The sequence below is a fragment of the Melanerpes formicivorus genome, unplaced genomic scaffold (assembly GCF_026170545.1).
Source record: "Melanerpes formicivorus ecotype bairdi unplaced genomic scaffold, bMelFor1.0.p_v2 SCAF_4, whole genome shotgun sequence".
In the NCBI taxonomy this organism is placed as follows: domain Eukaryota; kingdom Metazoa; phylum Chordata; class Aves; order Piciformes; family Picidae; genus Melanerpes; species Melanerpes formicivorus.
The window spans coordinates 37,182,614-37,203,927 of record NW_027142356.1 but is presented as its reverse complement, the minus strand read 5'-3'; the positions used below and the strand labels follow the sequence as shown (position 1 = coordinate 37,203,927).

Below are 21,314 nucleotides of genomic sequence, written 5' to 3'. Positions count from 1 at the left end.
AAAGGGCCTTCCCATTTTAGATACAGGAAACACATTGGAATTCAGTAGTGATGCTTTTAGGGTTCACAATCTTTTGGAGGAATGAATTCATGATGAGTGAAAGAACCTTCTTCTACTATTTGCTAGTATTTATATAACTATGTAATCATTTTATGTATCTATATATTATAATATAACTTATATAACAAGGCCAGCTTGGATGAGGCCTTGAGCAGCTGAATCTAGTTGAGAGGTGTCCTTGCCCCTGCGTGGGGAGGTTGGAGTGGATGATATCTGAGGTCCTTTCCAACCTAAGCTATTCTATGATGTTCCTAAGACTGTCCTATATAAAATACTATATTTTATATAACAAGGCCAGCCTGGATGAGGTCTTGAGCAGCCAAATTTAGTTGAGAGATGTCCCTGCCCATGGGTAGGGAGGTTGGAGTAGATGATCTCTGAGGTCCCTTCTAACCTAAGCCATACTGTGACTCTGTGGTGTTCCTAAAACTGTCCACTTCAGAAACTCCTGCAAAAAAATCTGTAATTCAAGTACTGTGTTCTATGGATTCCAGCTGTGGTTTTGACACTGCTGCTTTATTAGATGTTTAACAATGAGGAGGTTGTGACTCAGTAGACATGGATATTAAATATTGCCTCATTCTCTGTGTTTATGCCCACAGACTACTTTACTGTACTGTCCCAGTTCAATAGATCTACAGACTCTGGCAGACTGGAATTCCTCACCAATCAGCCACCAGTTTGATGTGGTCAGCCCCTCACATATATGGATATTTGCACACGTGACTCAAGGCCTAGACCCATGGATTATAAGCCTCTCAAGTTTCATGAAGCAGGAAAATCTTCCAAAACACTGCCCCACAGCTGTAAGCTATGCTTGGACATTTGCTTATACTAGACTCCAACTGCTGTCTCCACAAGTAGATATAAAGTAAGTTGATGTCTGAAGCAAATAGAATTTATTATCTTGAGTATTCTTTCAAGATTAGTCATCATTATGTTTCAGTGAGGTGACATATGGACATATGAGATAATATTTGCTACGGGTTTCATTCAGCTTTATATAACAACAAATGAAAGCAATCCTGTGTGGGAAAAAGGTTATCTGCTGTAAAGATGAATTGATCCATGCCCTCAGCTATATGTTTCCACAGATTTGGCTATAAAAGCATGTTCTTGATGCACAGGTCTGTTCTGAACAATGTGTTCAGAGTTTACCATGTCAATAATTGTGGAAACAATGACTTATAGATAACTGAAAAAGAAATTCAGTAGCAAAACAAAGTGAAACCTGGCAAGGTTTATTTACTATCAGTAGAATACCAAGGTGAAACCTGGCAACTTTTATTTACTATGAGTGGAAAACCAAGGTGAAACCTGGTTAAGTTTTATTTACTATCAGTATAAAAAACAAAGTAAAACCTGGTTAAGTTTTATTTACTATCAGTATGAAAACAAAGTGAAACCTGGTAACTTTTATTTACCATCAGTGGAAAACCAAGGTGAAACCTGGTTAAGTTTTATTTACTATCAGTAGAAAACCAAAGTGAAACCTGGCAAGTTTTGTTTACTATCAGTAGAAAACCAAGGTGAAACCTGTTAACTTTTATTTACTATCAGTAGAAAACCAAGGTGAAACCTGGTTAAGTTTTATTTACTATCAGTAGAAAAAGCCAAGTGAAACCTGGTAAGTTTCATTTACTGTTAGTAGAAAACCAAAGTGAAACCTGGCAAGTTCTATTTACTATCAGTAGAAAAACCAAAGTGAAACCTGGTAACTTTTATTGATTGTCAGCAGAAAAACTGAAATGAACCCTGGTAATTTTTCTTTACTATCCATAGAAAAGAAAGTGAAACTGTTATTTAGCATCAGTAGAAAACCAAATTGAAACCTGATAAATTTTATTTACTTTACTGAGCTGCTTTTTGGTTTTTTCTTCTTTTCTTTTTCCCCCCCATAGCAGCCCTATCAATGCAAAGAAAGTGAATACTACTACAAGCAGTGACTCCTATATTGGGCTCTGGAGAAACTACCTGATTCTTTGCTGCAGTGCAGCTTCTTCTTCAAACTCCTCCACCTCCACAGGCTCTGTGAGATGTTCCCCTCCTGAGACGCTGGCGTCTACTCCTGACAGTGGTTATAGCATTGATTCAAGAGTAGGTTTTTGTCAGTAGAAACCTCTGAGGCTTGCAGTAACGATCATGATTCTTAGAAACTGGTGTAATTAGTCTGCAAATGTGTTTTAGGACACAATTGTCTTTCATTTGTTTAGGGTAGCAGTTCAGTTCGCTTGTCCTAATCGATATTGTAGAGGCTTCCCTTGCTTGTATTCTCTTTAAGGCAAAACCTCATCCTGGCATGAAAATGTTAACCTAATCTCTGAGTCTAGTGGTAGCAAGGAAATGTTGAACACTAAGGGGTGTTTTTGCCATTCTCAGGAGATAGCCCCTCACTTTAGTAGCTGAAGCAGAATGCTGCTCAGGCATGATGTAAGTTGTTACGTTTTTCCCAGCCACAGACAGCTTTCTGTCTGCCTTGCTGCATATCTCTTGCAGATTTATTTTGTTTTGCTCCTTTTTCTTTGCTAATTTTTGGTTTTCTCCTTTTTGGCTTGCTGCAGAAGGTAGAGTAAAGGTGAAGATAACTCATGGACTCTGCAGCAGTTTTTTGGCAGAGGCAGCCTGTTCTGCTTGCTTGTTACCAAGATCCTTCTCCTGAATCTGTGAAGCTGTAGACTGAAACTTTGTCCTCTTTGAGAGAGCTGCAGTGCAGCCTAAAGAGCAGGACACCAGGAGTCTGCTTCTTGTCCCTCAGGAGGGCAGATACACTAAACATGCAAAGGAACTATTGCATTGAGGCATTCATTGTCATCTGGCAATGAAAATTCAATTACCCAAGGAATGGAGAAGTACTTAATGCTGCTTCACTGTTTCAGAAAGCATTTTTCCACATCAAAGATCAAAAGTGGTATTTTTTATCATGTGAAGTCACTGATCTGTGTGAGAAGAGTATAAAATTCCAGCAGATGGGTTTTTTTTATGTCTCTAGTGATTGATTGATAACTGCTGCATTCTCTTTTATTCTGGTTTTCTCCTTAGATCATTGGCATTCCATCCCCATCCTCCCTGTTTAAGCACATAGTTCCAATGATGCGCTCTGAGAGCATGGAAATTACAGAATCCCTTGTGCTGGGACTTGGCAGGACCAACCCAGGAGCTTTTAGGTAACTCTTGTGCTTCATCTGGGGAATCAGAGCTCAGAATCAAACGGGCTTTTCTCTCTGTCTTTCAGGCATTTTGAAAGAGCCATCTGTACCATTGTCTTTCCTAGCATTTAGGGGGGTGATAAAGGTTGTTAGAGCTTGAAATACTTCTATGTGGAGGTCGTGTCTGCATAAAGGACAAGAAGTTAGCTGAAACAATAGGCAGCTGCCTTTTGTTGATATGAAAGCCTGCCCTTACATGAAAGAATAGACTGCATGGACTATTACCATGTGAAATGTTAATGATAATCATTTTTGCAAGAGTTACTGAGCATTGCCAACAAATGTTCTGTGGTAGGAATTTTGTGATAGCTGTACTGTAGAGAGAGATTTTTTGGATGAACCTGGGGAAAAAAAAATCAGTTAGAACTGATGTTCTGAGAAGAGCAATGTTTTCCCCCCCCCAATAGTATCTATTTACACCTTAAGGCTCTGTTAAACCCTTAGTGTGAAATGAAAATGAAATTATCTGTGACAGAAATATGCCCTCAGACCGAGTGAATGCAAATCTGGTGCTATTTATCAAGGCACCATTTGGTAACCTCTCCTGAAATTAGGGCAAAATATCTTTCTAGGAAACAGCTCTTTTAACTGCTGGTTTATTTCAGAGAGCTGCAGGTAAAGAAGGAATACCTGAAGGTGTTCTAACTTGTATTGTAACATTGCCAATGGGCTGCCCGGGGAGGTGGTGGAGTCACCATCGCTGGAGGTGTTCAGGAGGAGACTTGACAGGGTGCTTGGTTGCATGGGTTAGTTGGTTGGGTGGTGTTGGATGATAGGTTGGACACGATGATCTTGAAGGTCTCTTCCAACCTGGTCTGGTCTGGTCTATTCTATTCTATTCTATTCTATTGTAAATAAACCATTTATTAGAATAAACCAAACCAGGTTGGAAGAGACCTTCAAGATCATCGTGTCCAACCCATCAACCAATCCAACTCACCCAAACAGCTAACCCATGGCACCAAGCACCCCATCAAGTCTCCTCCTGAACACCTTCTATTCTATTCTATTTGTTGCTGTGAGACTTCTTTCAGCTGAGATGTTGATGTTTGTTTTTAATCTTTTGAGTGATGTTTGTTTTCATTCAGGGATCTAATAGAAGAATTACATCCTATAATTAAAGAAGCACTTGAAAGAAGGCCAGAGGTAATGAGATATTTTCCCCTGTATTCAGTACACTGATTTAACTCTCTCCTCATAACTCATAATGCTAGTTGTGTTCTTTACTTTCTGCACCTAAACCCTGTCAGTACACCAGATAGGAAGATGAGATGTTTCTTTTTGGAATGCTTGTGACATGTTTACACCAGAAGGCCTACATGTTTCTTTTGAGCTCTGTATTATTCCTGTACCAAAGAGGTTTTGTTTCAAATGATAAAAAGATTGCTGTCACCTTTGCCACATTCTTTGAATTCCTTTTGCCCAAGCATAGTTTTACACAGTTGGTACTTGGTTAGATCATCAGCAAACTGTCCACAATTAATGAGAGAACCTAAGACAGAGAATTGAGTTCTGCTGTTGACCAACTTTACTGGATTTTAGTTGTTTGGTTTTTTTAATGCTGTCAGCTCACTTGACCAACTGCTCTGACTAAACACTTTCTGATGGAGAACGTGTTTTACAGCAAGATGTAGAACTCTCAGTGGGTATTCATAGAAACAGCAATCTCTGCAGACACAAACTCAGAGATGATTACTCAGTGGGTTTTATGGTAACTGCTATTCTTATTAGCAAGACATTTGTAATTAAATACAGATGATGGGAAGGAACATTGCTGTTTCAAGATGGTGCTGGGCTATAGGGTGTTTTGTCAGTCTTGACTGCCCATCAGGGAATAGCTCGGGTTGGAAGGCATTTACAAATGTCATCCAGTCCTGTCCCCTGCAATGAGCAGGGACATCTTCAACTGCATCAGAGCCTTCAACTACATCAGAACTTGCTCAGGGCCTTGTCCAAACTGACCTTGAATGTTTCCAGGGATGGGGCATCTATCACCTCCCTGAGCAATCTGTTCCACAGAATGTTAGGGGTTAGGAGGGACCTCCAAAGATCATCCCCCTGCCAGAGCAGGATCACCCAGGGTAGGTCACACAGGAACTCATCCAGGCAGTTTTTGAGGGAGATTCCACAGCCCCCCTGGGCAGCCTGTTCCAGGACTCTGTCACCCTCACAGTGGAAAAAAATTTTCCTCCTGTTTCCATGGCACTTCCTCTGTCTCAGCTTCCACCACTGCCCCTTGTGCCAGCATTGGGCATCACCCAGCAGAGCCTGGCTCCAGCCTCTGGGCACTCACCCTGCACATCTTTAGCAACATGAACGAAGTCTCATTGCTTAGCAGTTTTGATAACTCATCTTAAAAGATTGTCACTCACTCCTAGTAAGTGATGTCAGTACAGATATAATAATGCTTTCACATACCACAGTGGCTTTATATACTTAGAGTTTTTCCTCTGCTTCCTTTCACTTTGTGTTTTCTCTGTTGCCTAGAACATGAAGCGGCGCAGGCGTCGAGATATTTTACGAGTACAGCTAGTACGAATATTTGAACTGTTGGCAGATGCTGGTGTCATTAGTCACAGGTAGGGGCAGCACTGATGAGGGCATGGGGTTTGTGCTTCTGAATTCAGTCACTAGTATACTTATGACCCTGTAGAACAAGCCTGCAGAATTCTTTAGTGAATTGTAGTACACCACAGATGTGATTTCATAAAACTGGGACTTCTGCTGGCTTTCTAATCCCTCCCTCCCCCATGCTCCTTGTTACTGGGGGCTGTTTTCTGTTTAAAATGCTGCTTTTCCCTGGGACATTGCTTTGAACAGCTGTCATGTTCCTTCTTGTTTGTGTGTGCTCAAAGATCACACCAGTTAGGCAGATCAGAAAACACAAGCTGCAACTATTTTACTATCAATCTGGAGTTCTTCCTCACCTGGACTCCTGATGCTGGTCCTATGCAGAGAAGGCTGCTGCTCAGTGCAGCTTTTTCTTCCTAAGGGAGGTAGACTGTTAACTGGGTTGGGTTTTTTTTTCTCAGTTTACCCTACTTGTGTAGGGACACTGGGAAAAGAGACTTAAAATTCTGGCATAGGTTTTACAAGTCTCTGAGATCTATGCAGGTGGAATTGTGTGAGAGCAAGCAGGCTAGGAGGTGGATGAGCTAGCTTCCCCCATTCTGTAAGCCAATGATACTTAAACATGTATTTCTCCACCATGGCAATAAAGTCAGTGTGAAATTGTCAATCTTGAATCAAGCTGCTGCAGTGTATTGCAGAATGTTGCCTCAGAAGCATTGCTAAAATGCCTTTCTTCCATTGAGCTGCTGATTTTCAGAGTGCAGCCATCAAAAGCATCACTGGGGTTTAATGAGCCTGTGTAAAACACCTCCTGACTGCAGTCTGCACCCTGGCACTCTGTCAGCGTTTTTTCTCAGAGGCCAGTTTGACTCTGTGGTGAATGATAGCAAGCAATTAAGGACTACCATAAACCTCCTCCTCTTGCCTTTGGGGTGCAAGGCATGCTTTTCTAGTTGTTTTCTGTACAGATGTGGAAAGGGAGCCAAAGGAGAGGAATCATAGAATTGTTAGGGTTGGAAGAGACATCAAGGATCATTTAGTTCCAACCCCCCTGCAATGGGCAGGGACACCTCACACAGGATCAGGTTGCTCAGAGCCACATCCAGCCTGGCCTTAAAAAGCTTCAGGGATATGGTTTCTACCACCTCCCTGGGCAACCTGTTCCAGAAGCACCCTTCTAACAAAGAAGGGCAGGTTTGAATCACATGCAGTCTTTAATCTCCTTATTTAGTTTACTACAGATGTCTAGTCAGATGCTAAAGCAATTAAGATGGGAATTAATAAGTAGTTTCTAGAGTTACCATCTCAGGAACAGGCTTGGGAAGGCACCCTGGCATCAACCTCTCCTTCCCCAGCTGTAATCAGTAGGTTCCAGCATGAACAGCCCAAAATGGGGGGAGGGAGGCTGGCACTGGCTGGCTCCTCACGAGGGAAATCTGTAATGAAATGAATATATAAAGGGAATAAATTGCTGTCATCTGCTATTAATCAATCAGCATGTCATGAAGTATTGAACACCTTGAGTGACTCCCAAAAATCAGGGTATAATACAGATAGCTGTGGTCAAGTTGTGGTAATTCTTTCTTCTGGTTTACAAATCCCATGGATTTTGGAGGGGTGGAGGGAGGAGGTTGTTTGGGGGGTGGGTTTATTATCATTTTAAACACTTATCCCTAATATAAGAACTAATTCTATGGAAGGATGAGTGAATTGTGATAGTGAGGCTTGATGATTAATTTGCTTTCCTTAGAGCTTTCTATTTACCCCTGGAACAGAAGCTGGGTGAAGAAATGGCTTCTAATTAAATATGTGCAGCCATGTGGTTATAGGCTTTAAAAAAACCAATCTCTATTTAAAAAACCATAAAGGGCCTTGTTTTCCAAACCCGTTGCATGTATTGATCATATTACTAATGTATTTTGCTTTCTTTTCCAAGTGCAAGTGGTGGCCTTGATAACGAAACACATTCCCTCAACAACACTTTACTTGAGTATGTCGATCTCACCAGACAACTCCTGGAAGCTGAAAATGAGAAAGATTCTGATACACTGAAAGATATCAGGTGCCATTTTAGTGCCTTAGTGGCAAACATCATTCAAAATGTCCCAGGTATGTAAAAAATTGCTTTAAGAACTATGGTGACTGTATTTAATGTGCAGTGCATTGAAAAACCCCAGCACCAAACAGACACACTCAAACCAAACAGAATTCCACTCTTTCTCATTCTATGCCATCAGTTTTGAATCTAGCTTTAGCAGCATGAGGTTTTGTAAGAGGCACTTTTGGTACCCTTTGGAAGTGTCTTATTAGCAGCAGTCTTGTTGAGTGGCAGTGCCTTTAAATTCTCTAGACTAAGCACAGAATCATTTGGGTTGGAAAGGACCTCTAAGACCATCAAATCCAACCTAAACCCACCATGGTCGTTAAACCAGGTCCCAGAGTGCCATGCCTAGATGTTTCTTGAACACCTCCAGGGATGGTAAATCCACCACCTCCCTGGGCAGCCTCTTCCAATGCCTGACAATCCTTTTAGTAAAGGAAGTTTTCCTCACATCCAATCTAAACTTCCCCTGGCACAATTCAAAGCCATTGATACCAGGGAAAAGAGACCGACCCCCACCTCACTACAGCCTGTCCTAGCAATCACCTTGACATATCTCTTCCATTCTTTTTCCCTCACCAGCTAGGTGTTAATTAGCAGCAGGATTAGGGAGGTGGTACTAAAACACCTCTAATCCATAGCAACCCAGAAGGAGCTAGAGGCTACTGTACACTGTTGTTTGAAACTGTATGAAGAGCTTCACATAAATGAGACACACTGAAATTCTTGATTGCTTTATTTTTCCTGTGGTCTCTGCCATCCTCTTCTGTAAGAGACAACAAAACATGCCAAGAAGATGATACATCCCAGGCATAGGAACATGGAGACATTAACTCATGCACAGACAGTTCTTTTCCAAACCCATGCTAATATTACATGGAAAAAGTTAAAGGGCAGCTTGATTAGGTGCATTGCTGTCCTAGGACCAGCCCAAACCTCCTTATCTGACAGATTAAGAGCATTTCAATGTGTGTGCAGATGTTTCAGGTGTGGGGAGGCCAAGATACCTGTCACAAGGGCATTCAGGTGGCCAAGAAATGTGTTGTACACTAGTGGCATTGAACAGGCTCACAGGATGTCAGGGGTTGGAAGGGACCCAAAGAGATCATCAAGTCCAACCCCCCTGCCAGAGCAAGTCCATACAATCTAGCTCAGGTCACACAGGAACACATCCAGACAGGCCTTGAAAGTCTCCAGAGAAGGAGACTCCACAGCCTCTCTGGGAGCCTGTTCCAGTGCTCTCTGACCCTTACAGTAAAGAAGTTCCCCTTTGTGTTGAGGTGGAACCTCCTGTGCTGCAGCTTACATCCATTGCTCCTTGTCCTATCCCAGGGAGCAAGTGAGCAGAGCCTGTCCCCTCCCTCCTGACCCCCAGCCCTCAGATATTGATAAACATTTACTAAATCCCCTCTCAGTCTTCTCTTTTCCAGACTGAAAAGCCCCAGGTCCCTCAGCCTCTCCTACAGGCCAGTAGGAAACCTACACCCAGCTATTAGGATGTGGAAATGTGTCTTTAAAGGGATCTTTTTTTAAATCTTTTTTATTAATGGCTTGGGTCTGTTTCAGTTTTATGGACTTTAAAATAAAGAATGCCAAGATGATGCCTGCTCTGCCAGGGGGGCTGGACCAAATGATCTCTGGAGGTCTGTGGTGGGTTGAAATTTCCACCCCCCCCCCCCTTAAATTTGCCAGACCAGCTCAGCTGGAAGCAAATGAAAGCTGTATTTACAGGGCAAAACTGCAATCTACAATGGAATGCAATTAATATATACAACATTCACAGGATTTACAATATTTACAGGTATTTACAATTAATAGCACAAGGACCCCCCTGGTCAAGGACCGGGGGAAGCTACCGGCTTCACCTTCCCTGCCTCCCCCTTACCCCACTGCACAAAAGGGAGAAGAGACAGAAGCAAAGAAGTTGATACCAAAACAATGCAGCCAAGGTCAAGCAGAAACAGAATCACAGAAAAGAATCACAGAATCAGTCAGGTTGGAAAAGACCCTCAGGATCACCAAGTCCAACCAATAACCCTGCTTGGCAAGGTTCACCTCTAAACCATCCTCCTTTCCTCAAAGGAAACAGAATCACAGAATCAGTCAGGTTGGAAAAGACCCTCAGGATCACCAAGTTCAACCAATAACCCTGCTTGGCAAGGTTCAAGTTAGTATCTCTCCCATAGCAAAGAAGGGGGAAGAGAGGGAAAAGATTGTTTTGGTACAACTACTTTTAGTCACTTGTCTCTTCCAATGGGATTGTGTAGAATCACCTTGATTTTCCTTTTCACACCCAAGAGTGATTTGTTGTTTACATTTTACTACTCTTCTGCTCAAAAGCTGTGGAAAATTTTTAAAGGCATAGCCTAAAACTAGCAGCCTGTAATGTGCTGTGATGCTGTGATTGTGTCTAACTGTGTGATTTGTTTGTTTCTTCCCAGTCCACCAGAGAAGAAGTGTCTTTCCCCAGCAGAGTCTCCGCCACAGTCTGTTTATGTTGTTCAGTCACTGGGCAGGTCCTTTTAGTATCATGTTTACTCCTCTGGACAGATACAGTGATAGGAACATGAGGATAAACAGACACCAATACTGTGCATTAAAGGTATTTCAGCCCCTTCTGAATTGCGGAAATAGACTCTTTCTGTTGACTTCTCTGATACAAAATTTAGCAACTGGTCTTTGGGGATGTGGTATTCACATCCTTGTTGCCTTGTTTTCTGACTGACTTCTTCTTCTCTTCTGCCTACATTGTGTGCTCATGACACTTTAGCTTTTTCCATACTGTGAGCTACAGCACTTGCTATAGGAATTGCTTAAAATCATAGGATGGTTTGTGTTGGAAGGGACCTTAAAGATCATCCAATTCCAACCCCCTGCCATAGACAGGGGCACCTTCTGCTACACCAGGTTGCTCAAGGCCCTGTCCAGCCTAGCCTTGAACACCTCCAGAGAGCAGCTTCCCTGGGTAACCTGTGCCAGTGTCTCACCACCCTCACTATGATTTGATGCAAATTCATAGATTCAGGGAGTGATTTGGGTTGGAAGAGACCTTGAAGATCATCCAGTTCCAACCCCTCTGGCACTGGCAGGGATTCCTTCCCCTAGCCCAGGTTGCTCAAGGCCTCATCCAACCTGGCCTTGAACACCTCTAGGCATTCATGACCTGCCTAGGTAACCTGTTCCAGTGTCTCCCCACCCTTACTCTAAGGAATTTCTTTCTAATGTCTAGTCTAAATCTACCCTCTTCAAGCTTCAGTCCATTTCCCCTTGTCCTATCACTACTAAATGTTCTCTTCCTATGACTTCAGTCCACAGCTTCTTTAAGGAGGAAGGTTTTCATGTAGAAGTACGTTAGCAATCAAACTGACACATAAACTCTTACATCTGTCAACATTTCGGTGGTGATAAAGAACAAGGTGTCAAAGAGTGTTTTATTGGCCTTAGTCTTCCTCCCTTCACTGAGTAGAAGTTAGTGCTCTGATAGTTTGACACTTTGTGTCTGTGAGTTATTAAAATGCAGTGTTTTTCAATTACTTTCTGAAGGCTATGTCTGCTGTACTGTGTTGTGGCCCTGTTGCAGATAACGTCGGGCTCTCCTCTGATGGTTATTTATACAAGTGGCTGGATAATATTTTGGATTCACAGGACAAAAAGGTGAGACAGGCAATGTCAAACATTGGTTTGCAGCTCTTGGTGCCTTCAACATATGCTTTAATGAGTTTTGTGGTCAGATTGGCCTAAGAGCTTTAGAGTGGCAGAAGCTCAAAGTTGCTCCAGTGGTGCATGTTTTCACGCTGTGCTAGATGTCTGCATCCACCCTGGTGAGGAAGGCAGTCCCTAGTAACAATCTTAAGAACAAGTGAAAGAGAAGTAGAAAGGGAAGGGACTGTGTTTCATTTACAAACTAATCAACTAGGTTAAGTTGTAGTAATAAGCATCTGCTTATCAAATTTAAAATACTTGAGGAGAGTTTGAACATGATCTCCTCTGAGGCTGTAGAGCCCATTGAGGGTCCTGCAGAGTTACAAAGACCAAGCTTCACAACTAAGACCAAGCTTTACATCTAAGGCAAGCATTAGATTTAAAAGATAGGGCTTCCAATGCCCTATACTTGGGCTACACAAAGATAGAGCCCCAGTGGGCTACTTTGATTCAAGAGAACATGAGAGCCTCCACGCAGATCTACCCCACAGGATTTCCTGCATGTGTTGCGTAAGTGCATTTATGTATCTGATGCCTTCAGGCCAGCATTCAGCTTGTAGTAAAACATCTGAAAACAGTAAATAGCTCAAAGTAGCCTTGAAGCTTAGGGGGGGAGAAAACCCTCAGTAGAGCTATCTAGTTATTTACTTCAATAATTTATGATTGTGTAAGCTGAGCATTCAACACTTTGATAATCAGCTGATATTTCTCATTGATGTTGGCTGGAACAAATCTCCTGTATTGCAGTTGTTTGGTTTTGTCTTTTTTAATATCTAGTTCCCTATTTTATGCCACTTTTGTAAGTCAGTCTTCTGTTTCCTGTATTTATAAATATATGTTTGTGCTTTTCTGGGATACAGGTTCACCAGCTAGGCTGTGAGGCAGTCATGCTGCTCTTGGAACTCAACCCCGACCAGAGTAACCTCATGTACTGGGCCGTAGACCGGTGTTACACAGGTTCCAAGCGGGTAGCAGCTGGCTGTTTTAAAGCCATAGCCAGCGTGTTCCAAAACAGGTACAACAGCATTCTTCAACACTTGAAATCTTCCTTTCCCAAGTGTGCTTTCATGTGAGGATTTTCCTTCTCCCAAACAGAATCATAGAATTGTCAGGGTTGGAAGAGACCTCAATGATTGTCCAGTTCCAACCGCCCTGCCACAGGCAGGGACACCTCACACTAGAGCAGGTTGCCCAGAGCCACATCCAGATTGGCCTTAAAAACTTCCAGGGATGAGGCTTCCACCACCTCCCTGAGCAACCTGTTCCAGTCTCACCACCCTCATGATGAAGAACTTTTTCCTAATATCTAATCTGAGTCTATTTACTTATAGTTTTGCTCCTTCCCCTCAGTCTTATCACTACCTGACATCCTAAGAAGTCCCTCCCCAGCTTTCTTGTAGCCCCCTTCAGATGCTGGAAGGCCACAAGAAGGTCTCTTCTGAGCCTTCTCTTCTCCAGACTGAACAGCCCCCACTCTCTCACTCTGTCTCCTGTTTGTATAGATGTGTTACCAAAGAAACTTCTCTAAATGTTGTGTTACCCCATAGCACATCCCTGGAAATGAAAACTGCAGTGAATTCCATGTTTCCAAAGTCAAATGTAATTGTACTTATGTAACACTTCTGTTCCCACAGGGATTACCAGTGTGATACAGTGACCCTCCTGAATCTGATACTATTTAAAGCAGCTGATTCGGCTAGGGCTATCTATGAAGTTGCTATGCAACTATTACAGGTTTGTAAGCTAATGTTGGGGATCTTTTCTTTCTTTTAAAAGGAAATTAGTCATTTGCATTAAAACATAACAGTAAACAACCCTGGGTTTATTGGATTGTCCTTTCAGAAATGAAACCCAGAGATTTGGGTGCATGGTTAGGCCAGATCCTTGCCTGGCACAAATAGGCTTCAGTGGCAGTGTGTCTGTTTCCATCAGCTAAGCACTCAAGACTTCCATTTTCACAATAGCTGCTTTTTCAAGAGACAGAACCTAAATCAAGATTCTTCTGGTGTGGATCTGAAACAGAATGCTGTATAGCTCCATTTGTCCCAAAGCACCTCAGAGGGAGGTTCTGTCCCTTTACTCTGGCCCCTGGGGCAGCAGTCAGCTTTCTGATTTTTCCATCAATACCAATCTTTTGCTATTTTTTTGTTAACCTACCTGCATGGAGAGAGGATAGTAAAAATCTTGTTAGCCATTTAATTTACTTGGGTATATTCCTATCCAAGGTCATTTAGGGGTGAGCTCAATCTTCTAGGCAGCAGTGGTATTCAAAAATAAATACATTGGTACTGCCTGTGGCTCAAACCAGGAATCCTGCAGGTTTTGTTCTTCTCAGCTAAATTCAACAGTGAAATCCTCACTGAAGTTCTACCCCTGGTGATATGCCAGCTCTCACACCACCCTCCCTTTCACCCCCATCCTTCTTCTCAAGTGGACAGCACTGCTTAAGATCAGCCATAAGCGACTTTTAAAGTATTAAACTACTTCAGCTTCCTTTGGCATTTTGGTCACATCAGAGATGATGTTGCCTCTGCCCATGCCTCATAGCTGAGCAGAACGTGCTGTTGTTTGGAAATACAAGTGTTCAGCAGCATTTCATGTTCTGTCACAGAGGAAATGTATATTGAATGTGGTGTTGTGTGAAAGCAGAGTGATGAAATTTATTGCAGGGCACTCACCGAGAGGTAGTTGGCTATGGAATGGCCACAGTGTTGGTGAATGCTGTGGATGAGTGCAAGTCTGTACAGACAGGAAATGTTCCATGAGAGTGGATAATACTGTTTGGAAAGGTGGTTGTGTAGAAGGATCTCCAGTTCAGCTTCTGAACGTTGCTCTTGTAGATCTTGGAGCCAAAGATGTTCCGTTACGCTCACAAACTGGAAGTTCAGCGGACAGATGGGGTTTTGGGTCAGCCTTCTCCTTTACCCCACCTCTACTCTGTGTCCTACTATCAGCTGTCAGAAGAATTAGCAAGGACTTATCCTGAACTAACACTTGCTATCTTCTCAGGTATGGTTTTAAAACAAAATACATCCTTGGGTCAAAAGCGTTGCACCGAATGTGCGCTTCCTGTTTCTCCATGATTGATTTCTGTGTGCTTCACTAAAATCAGGACCAGAAGATAAGGTCATTATAATGAATGAGGAAAATGGAATGCCTCAATCACAGCTTTATCTCTTACTTGTGTTTAGTTGATTAGGTGGGGTTGGATGATAGGTTGGACACGATGATCTTGAGGGTCTCTTCCAACCTGGTTCATTCTATTAAATATATTGAAGGGGAAACAACATGAGCCAAAGATGCTTTTACTGATCTCCTGACAGTCAAAAATCACATCACAGAAATTATTTGCAGTGGTTTTTAAAAATAGTGGTTTCTTACTTACTGTAGGGTGCTTAAAAATATGATACCCTAGCAATTATCAACACTTGCAGATTAAAAACATCACTGGAAAAAAAATACTAGGACTAACATGAGGGAAAGAAAATGTTGGTACGTTTTTAGCTGCTCTAGGTTTTCAGTTCCCTGCTCCACTTAGAGGGATATATGTGTATGGGGGTACTAAGGACCTGGGGTCACTGGTTGACAGTAGGCAGAACATGAGCCAGCAGTGGCCAAGAAAGCCAATGGCATCCTGCCCTGCATCAGGAACAGTGTGGCTAGCAGGAGCAGGGAGGTCATTCTGCCCTGTACTGGTTAGGCCACACCTTGAGTCCTGTGTCCAGTTCTGGGCCCCTCAGTTTAGGAAAGATGTTGAGTTGCTGGAAGGTGTCCAAAGAAGGGCAACAAAGCTGGGGAGGGGTCTGGAGCACAGCCCTGGGAGGAGAGGTTGAGGGAGCTGGGGTTGCTTAGCCTGGAGATGAGGAGGCTCAGGGGAGACCTTATTGCCCTCTCCAACTACCTGAAGGGAGGTTGTAGCCAGGCAACCAGCATCAGAACAAGAGGACACAGTCTCAAGCTGCACCAGGGGAGGTTTAGGCTAGAGGTGAGGAGAAAGTTCTTCCCAGAAAGAGAAATTGGCCATTGGGATGTGCTGCCCAGGGAGGTGGTGGAGTCACCAGCCCTGGAGGTGTTTAAGAAGAGACTGGATGAGGCACTTAGTGCCATGGTTTAGTTGATTAGATGGTGTTGGATGATAGGTTGGACTCAGTGATCTCCAAGGTCTTTTCCAACCTGGTCTATTCCATTCTGTATTCCATACTAGCATGGTTTCTTCAATATACTGATTGTCAGCAGTGTCTTCAATGAGCTCTGCTGAAGCCTGCAGGCTTTATCATTGTGAAATGGCAGTACTCAGCTAAACAAAAAAAAAAGATATCTGCATCAGCATTACTTAATGATCAATGTGATCCACTGGGCTCGTGCTTGGTGATGTTGTTATCACCTAAACAACTCTGGTTATTGACTTGCAATTCGTGCATCTGCTTCATTTTGGGCTAACAGAAGTCAGTCAGAGAATCCAAACGGCTCACCCCGCTGGGAGACAGGTGATGCTACATTATCTGCTGCCATGGATGAACAACATTGAGTTGGTAGACTTGAAACCTTTGCCAACCATTCGGCGGCCAGATGAAGAGGAAGAAGAGTCTTTGAAAGACAGAGAACTGATGGTGAACAGCAGGCGGTGGCTGCGAGGAGAAGGCTGGGGCTCACCACAGGCTACAGCTATGGTTCTCAACAATCTGATGTATATGACTGCAAAGGTAAAGCTGCTAACAGAAGTGCTCTGTTTTGTGCTAGTCAATTGTTGCATTTGGAGAGTGAGAAAAGGCAGTTCAGAGATACTGTTTGGTCTTTGAGAGTGTTGTTCATCTTCACTGAGTTGCTTGTGCCTACCCAGACTATACAATAAAGTTTGAGGGTGTTACCAGAAATATACTATATATAATAGAAATGCTGCAGTGAATGTTATGTACAGTAACAGGATATAGCTGTTGTGTTGCAAATATAGGTGGCTAGGTGGATAGATAATGCCCAGTCACCTTTATAGCTGTCCTCTCAAAGTGGAGTTTTGGAGCCAGTCTGATTGCCTGAGGCTGAAAGACCCTCCTCAGTCCTCTGATAGCTACTTCCAGCACAGAAAAAGGACTGGTGACATGCAGTGCTCCTGCCAATTCTTGATAGCCTACTGGTGAGAGACCATGTTTCAAGCTACAAACTAAAACATCTGTGGTCCATGGCACTCTATTCAGGATTGTCAGCAGCTGGTTCTGTGCTAAATTTAGATAGCTTTTACATTTATACTCCTATTTATATTTATCTTCATATTATTTTAATTTATATGTTTAAAATAGAATTTCATTCAAATATGAAGTGGTTTTGTCTATCACATACTAAAGTATATATTCTATGTAGACAAATCTAACATGTACAAATAGCTCTACATATGTTTTTGTGCATTTATAGCTATAAATTACAATGGCTCTTTCCAGAATGAGGCAGGTTGGACTAGATGATCTCTAGATCATCTCTAGATGATCTCTAGATCTCTTTCAACCCCTGCCATGCTATTTTTCCATGTTGTCAAGGCAACAGCTTCTTCCAGGGTTTATGTCTCCTCCTCCTAGAACCTGTCCCACTTGATCTGTCAGTACAGATCACTTCCAAATACAGTGTTTTCTACTGGACTTTCCAGGAGAGCTCTTTCTTTTGTTTTCTAGTATGGTGATGAAGTGGCTTGGTCAGAGATAGAAAATGTCTGGACTACTTTGGCAGACAGCTGGCCAAAGAATCTGAAAATAATCTTGCACTTCTTGATCAGTATCTGTGGAGTGAACAGTGAGCCCAGCCTTTTGCCTTATGTGAGTATGGGAAATGTCTCTCCTTAGTGCCGCTGATGTTCTAAAAAGTGTGTGTCTAGCAGCAAAGATGGCCAAACAAAACATGTGAGGTAGGGTTTCCAGTATCAAAATCTCCAGCTTGATATTTTATGACCACTAAAATACTATGAACAAATCACACTCAGTTCCTTTGTTTGAGCTGCTTTGGACATCGATGTCGAAAGTTCAGTGTCAGTTTTGGTTAAACCTGGAAGTTGTGGAATGGGCTTGAAAAAATAAATGAACCAACAAGGATATTGCACCTTAAAGATAGCTGATACTTCCTTAAGACTTGATTGCTGTTCATCTTGGAATTCACTCAGAAGGATGGAAAAAAATCCTTGAGCAGTACTGACTCAAGAAAATGTCAGAAGCTAAAATGTGGATTTATTGATGTCTGGAGCCATCTGCTGCTGCCTAGCAATAACCAGGATTCTTTTGCTGAAGTAGATGTAGTAGAGAGTTCTTACTTACTACAGGCTTAATAAAACATTGCTATAGTTGAGTGTTTATTCTCATCAGTATATAAAACTTTGGAGGAATTAATTTTCCTTGCTATAACTAACTTTCTATGCTACAACTTCATGTAGTCCTGAAAAGAAGACAAGATAGTTCAATAAGATAACACAGTAAAGTAAGATAGTACAGTAAAATAAGATAATATGGTAAAATATTAAGATAATACAGTAAAATAAAGTACCTGTCACTCCATGTAAGGAGACTGTGATTATTCTTACATGAACAAGTTTTAAAACAAAAAGCCCCACCCCAAGCTCCCTCAAAAGCTGCCCAGGGAGGTGGTGGAGTCACCATCACTGGATGTGTTTAGGAAGAGACTGGATGAGGTGCTTGGTGCCGTGGTTTAGTTGATTAGATGGTGCTGGGTGATTGGTTGGACTCGATCTCAAAGGTCTTTTCCAACCTGCTTAATTCTATTCTATTCAAATTCAATTCTATTTATATGTGAGAGCACTGAAGGGGGAAGCATGAGGAAAAATATGATACCTGTTGGAAAAGATAGCACAGAACACAGCTGTGAAATTACACCAGAATATATTCATTCCAGTGGTGATCCCAGCCGTGGCTAAAACCTTTGTAAGGAGCTCTTCTGCTACTTAAAAACTGCCATTGAACTCAGAGCACTTACTCTTGTGATGCATTTCTTGCTGCTTTTGACAGCTGTGAAACCACTTGTGATTGCTTTGAGAACCAGAGTGAGTTTCAGGTATCCTCACTTGCAGGGCATTATTGATTCTACTAGGCTGCAGTGTTCAAATCTCTCTTCCTCTTATTTTTTAACCTGAGTCATTGCAATGAGAATTTTTATTTATCTACTTAGTACTTTATGTAGATTTTTGTTTTTTATAATGCAGGTAAAGAAAGTTATTGTTTATCTGGGTAGAGATAAAACAATGCAACTCCTGGAAGAGCTGGTGAGTGAACTTCAGCTTACAGATCCTGTCAGCTCAGGAGTCACCCATATGGATAATCCACCGTACTACCGCATCACTTCCAGTTACAAAATCCCTTCTGTCACTTCAGGTGAGAATTTAGTCACTTCAATTCTTGTTATTAGCAGTGATAGACATGCTGTTATTGATCAGTTAGAAGAGTTGGAGTTCATCTCTAAATGTTCAAGAGGAGTACAATGTTCTCTTGGTAAAAAATCGATGGAAAGTTGGCCAGATCTCTAGGCTTTGGTGTAAGTAGGGTTCTTACTGAAGAATTTCTGACAGGCTCACAAGGAGCACATTTGGACTAATATGTCTTAAACTTCATGGTCAGGTCTTGAGCTGCTTATCCTCACTGTATCACTTCTGTGTCATGTCAGACACCTGGGAAAATTGCTATACTAAAACTGATACCATTTTAAATCCACGTAAGCACAAGCTGCACCCACAGGAATTAAAGTACACTTTACTGAGGAGAGTTTAGTTAGAAGTAATTAACAATTAACAATAAATCAGTCATCAAAAGGGAATAAAACAGCATTGAAATTACACAAAGTGCATGCCATATGCTTCAGTCCCAGAACACACTGAGAAATGTGGAGGAAAGCTGTCTGGTCTTGGTGAAACACCTTTCCAAGCGAAGCGAAGACCTGAATGGGAGGGTACCTAAATGAGGACTTGGCTTTTGTGCTGCAAAACTCTCAGCATATGAAGCCACCTGGGACTATGTGGATGACAAGGTGGATGCACTGGCACTTGTTCCTGAAAGTGTTTAAAGGGTTGTCCTAGTTTGAGCCAGGAGCTGCTCAGGGCAAAGGGCAGAAGGCATTTACCCCAAAGGAGTAAAGAAAAACACTGCACAGAATTGAAGGTTAAATATATAAATGCTATTTGCAAAACTAAACAAAAGTACCAAAGGTAGCAAAGCACAAAAGAATATATACAAATACTCAGAAGCAGCCTTGACCCAGCTCTCCAGCTGGCCCCCTGAGACTAGAACTCACTAGGCCTCAACCAGCCAAAAACCTCCCCGCCACAGCAAACCCCAGTAGCCCCAGGACAGGCCACAAGCTGGGCATACCACTGAGGCCACTAAGCCTCATTGCTCCCCCCCACAAGCTGGGCACACTAAGCCCCAGCTGCACCACAAGGGTGACAAAGCCACACTCCCCCACAAACCAGAGAAGGGAGGCACAGGAAGAGGGAAGAACTGCCTGTGCAGGCTGCTTATATGGGATGGAATAACAATTTACAGTGTCCTGTTCCCTCCTGCTGGAACTGACCGCTCAGCCCCGTGTGCTCTCTGGGGCAATCATCTCTATGGCAGGACAGTTCCTTAACCTCCAACAAGAGTATGGAAAAAGTCAGGGAGCCCTTGTACTTCAGTGTAATTGAGAGTAGCAAAATCTGTGGGGAGGGTGTCAAATGATTTCCAATTGTGGCCGTCTCTTCGGTGTGCTGCTTTCAAGTTGGTCTTAGAAAGAAGTTGGTACCAACTTCGCTGCAGGCTGCTGGGTTTTAATCCCTAGTCTGTTTGTGGTTTGAATTAACTGCATACCAAAGTCCAGACACATTTTACAGATGACTTTGAGGTGTGGCATGCAAGAAAGAAAGAAATAGGTCTCTTGACCCTACTTTAGAAGCCAACCTTTCTATTTAACTTATGTTGAAGACTCAAGAGATTCCTCACATGGATTCTTTTGATGTTTTTCCCAGTTACTGAAGTGATGCTAGCAGCTCAGCATCTTTGAGTCTAGACAACAGTTTGTATTTCTGCCAGCTGCACTAATGTAAACCTGATTAGGCCTCTTGGCATGGGCAAGTAAATAAGGGTCATTGAGTAGTGCTTAAGGCTTCTTTTCTTTTTTGTTGACCAATCTTCTTTGTCTACAATTCGCAGGTACCACTTCTAGTAGCAATACAATGGTAGCTCCCACAGATGGCAACCCTGACAGTAAACATATGAAAGACAATATTGAAGAGAAGTAAGTATCTGCTCAAGGAGCAGTTCTTAGTTGAATTAGAGGAATGTTTGGTAGCTATTATACATGTTTGCATCTCGATGGCTGCAGGTATTGCCTACATTGCAGGAAATGCCTGACTGTAAGATTTAAGCAACATATCTGGAGTAATATTTGGGATTAACAGCAGCAACTTCAATTGTAATTTGAACTTGAAAAGCTGTAGAAGGAACTGAATACATGAAGGGACCAATCCAGGTCAGGGTTGGCATTGCTGGAGCTGAAGAAACTTGCAAAGTAATGAAGGCAGTTTTGAAGGTCCCTGCAAGTTTGGGCATATGCTGTAGGGCTGTCTGTCACCTCCCCAAGGTAGCTGCTATTTAATGAGATTTTACTAAGTACATCTTGGACTTGCCAGGAGAAAAAAAAATTATAAATTTATC

General features: G+C 42.4%; 1 protein-coding gene across 9 annotated transcripts in view; it reads left to right on the top strand.

Annotated features, from left to right (window-relative positions):
• Positions 1-21,314, top strand: part of FRYL (FRY like transcription coactivator) — a 214,671-nt gene that overhangs the window by 133,893 nt on the left and 59,464 nt on the right. For all 9 annotated transcript variants that reach the window (XM_068137657.1, XM_068137658.1, XM_068137652.1 and 6 more), the window contains 15 exons: positions 663-931; positions 1,962-2,157; positions 3,100-3,224; positions 4,355-4,412; positions 5,754-5,845; positions 7,774-7,946; positions 10,380-10,540; positions 11,482-11,592; positions 12,501-12,655; positions 13,275-13,374; positions 14,481-14,649; positions 16,084-16,343; positions 17,301-17,441; positions 18,833-19,001; positions 20,811-20,895. In XM_068137657.1, the coding sequence (XP_067993758.1) occupies positions 663-931; positions 1,962-2,157; positions 3,100-3,224; positions 4,355-4,412; positions 5,754-5,845; positions 7,774-7,946; positions 10,380-10,540; positions 11,482-11,592; positions 12,501-12,655; positions 13,275-13,374; positions 14,481-14,649; positions 16,084-16,343; positions 17,301-17,441; positions 18,833-19,001; positions 20,811-20,895 (2,264 nt within the window). The remainder of the gene's footprint in view (positions 1-662; positions 932-1,961; positions 2,158-3,099; positions 3,225-4,354; positions 4,413-5,753; positions 5,846-7,773; positions 7,947-10,379; positions 10,541-11,481; positions 11,593-12,500; positions 12,656-13,274; positions 13,375-14,480; positions 14,650-16,083; positions 16,344-17,300; positions 17,442-18,832; positions 19,002-20,810; positions 20,896-21,314) is intronic.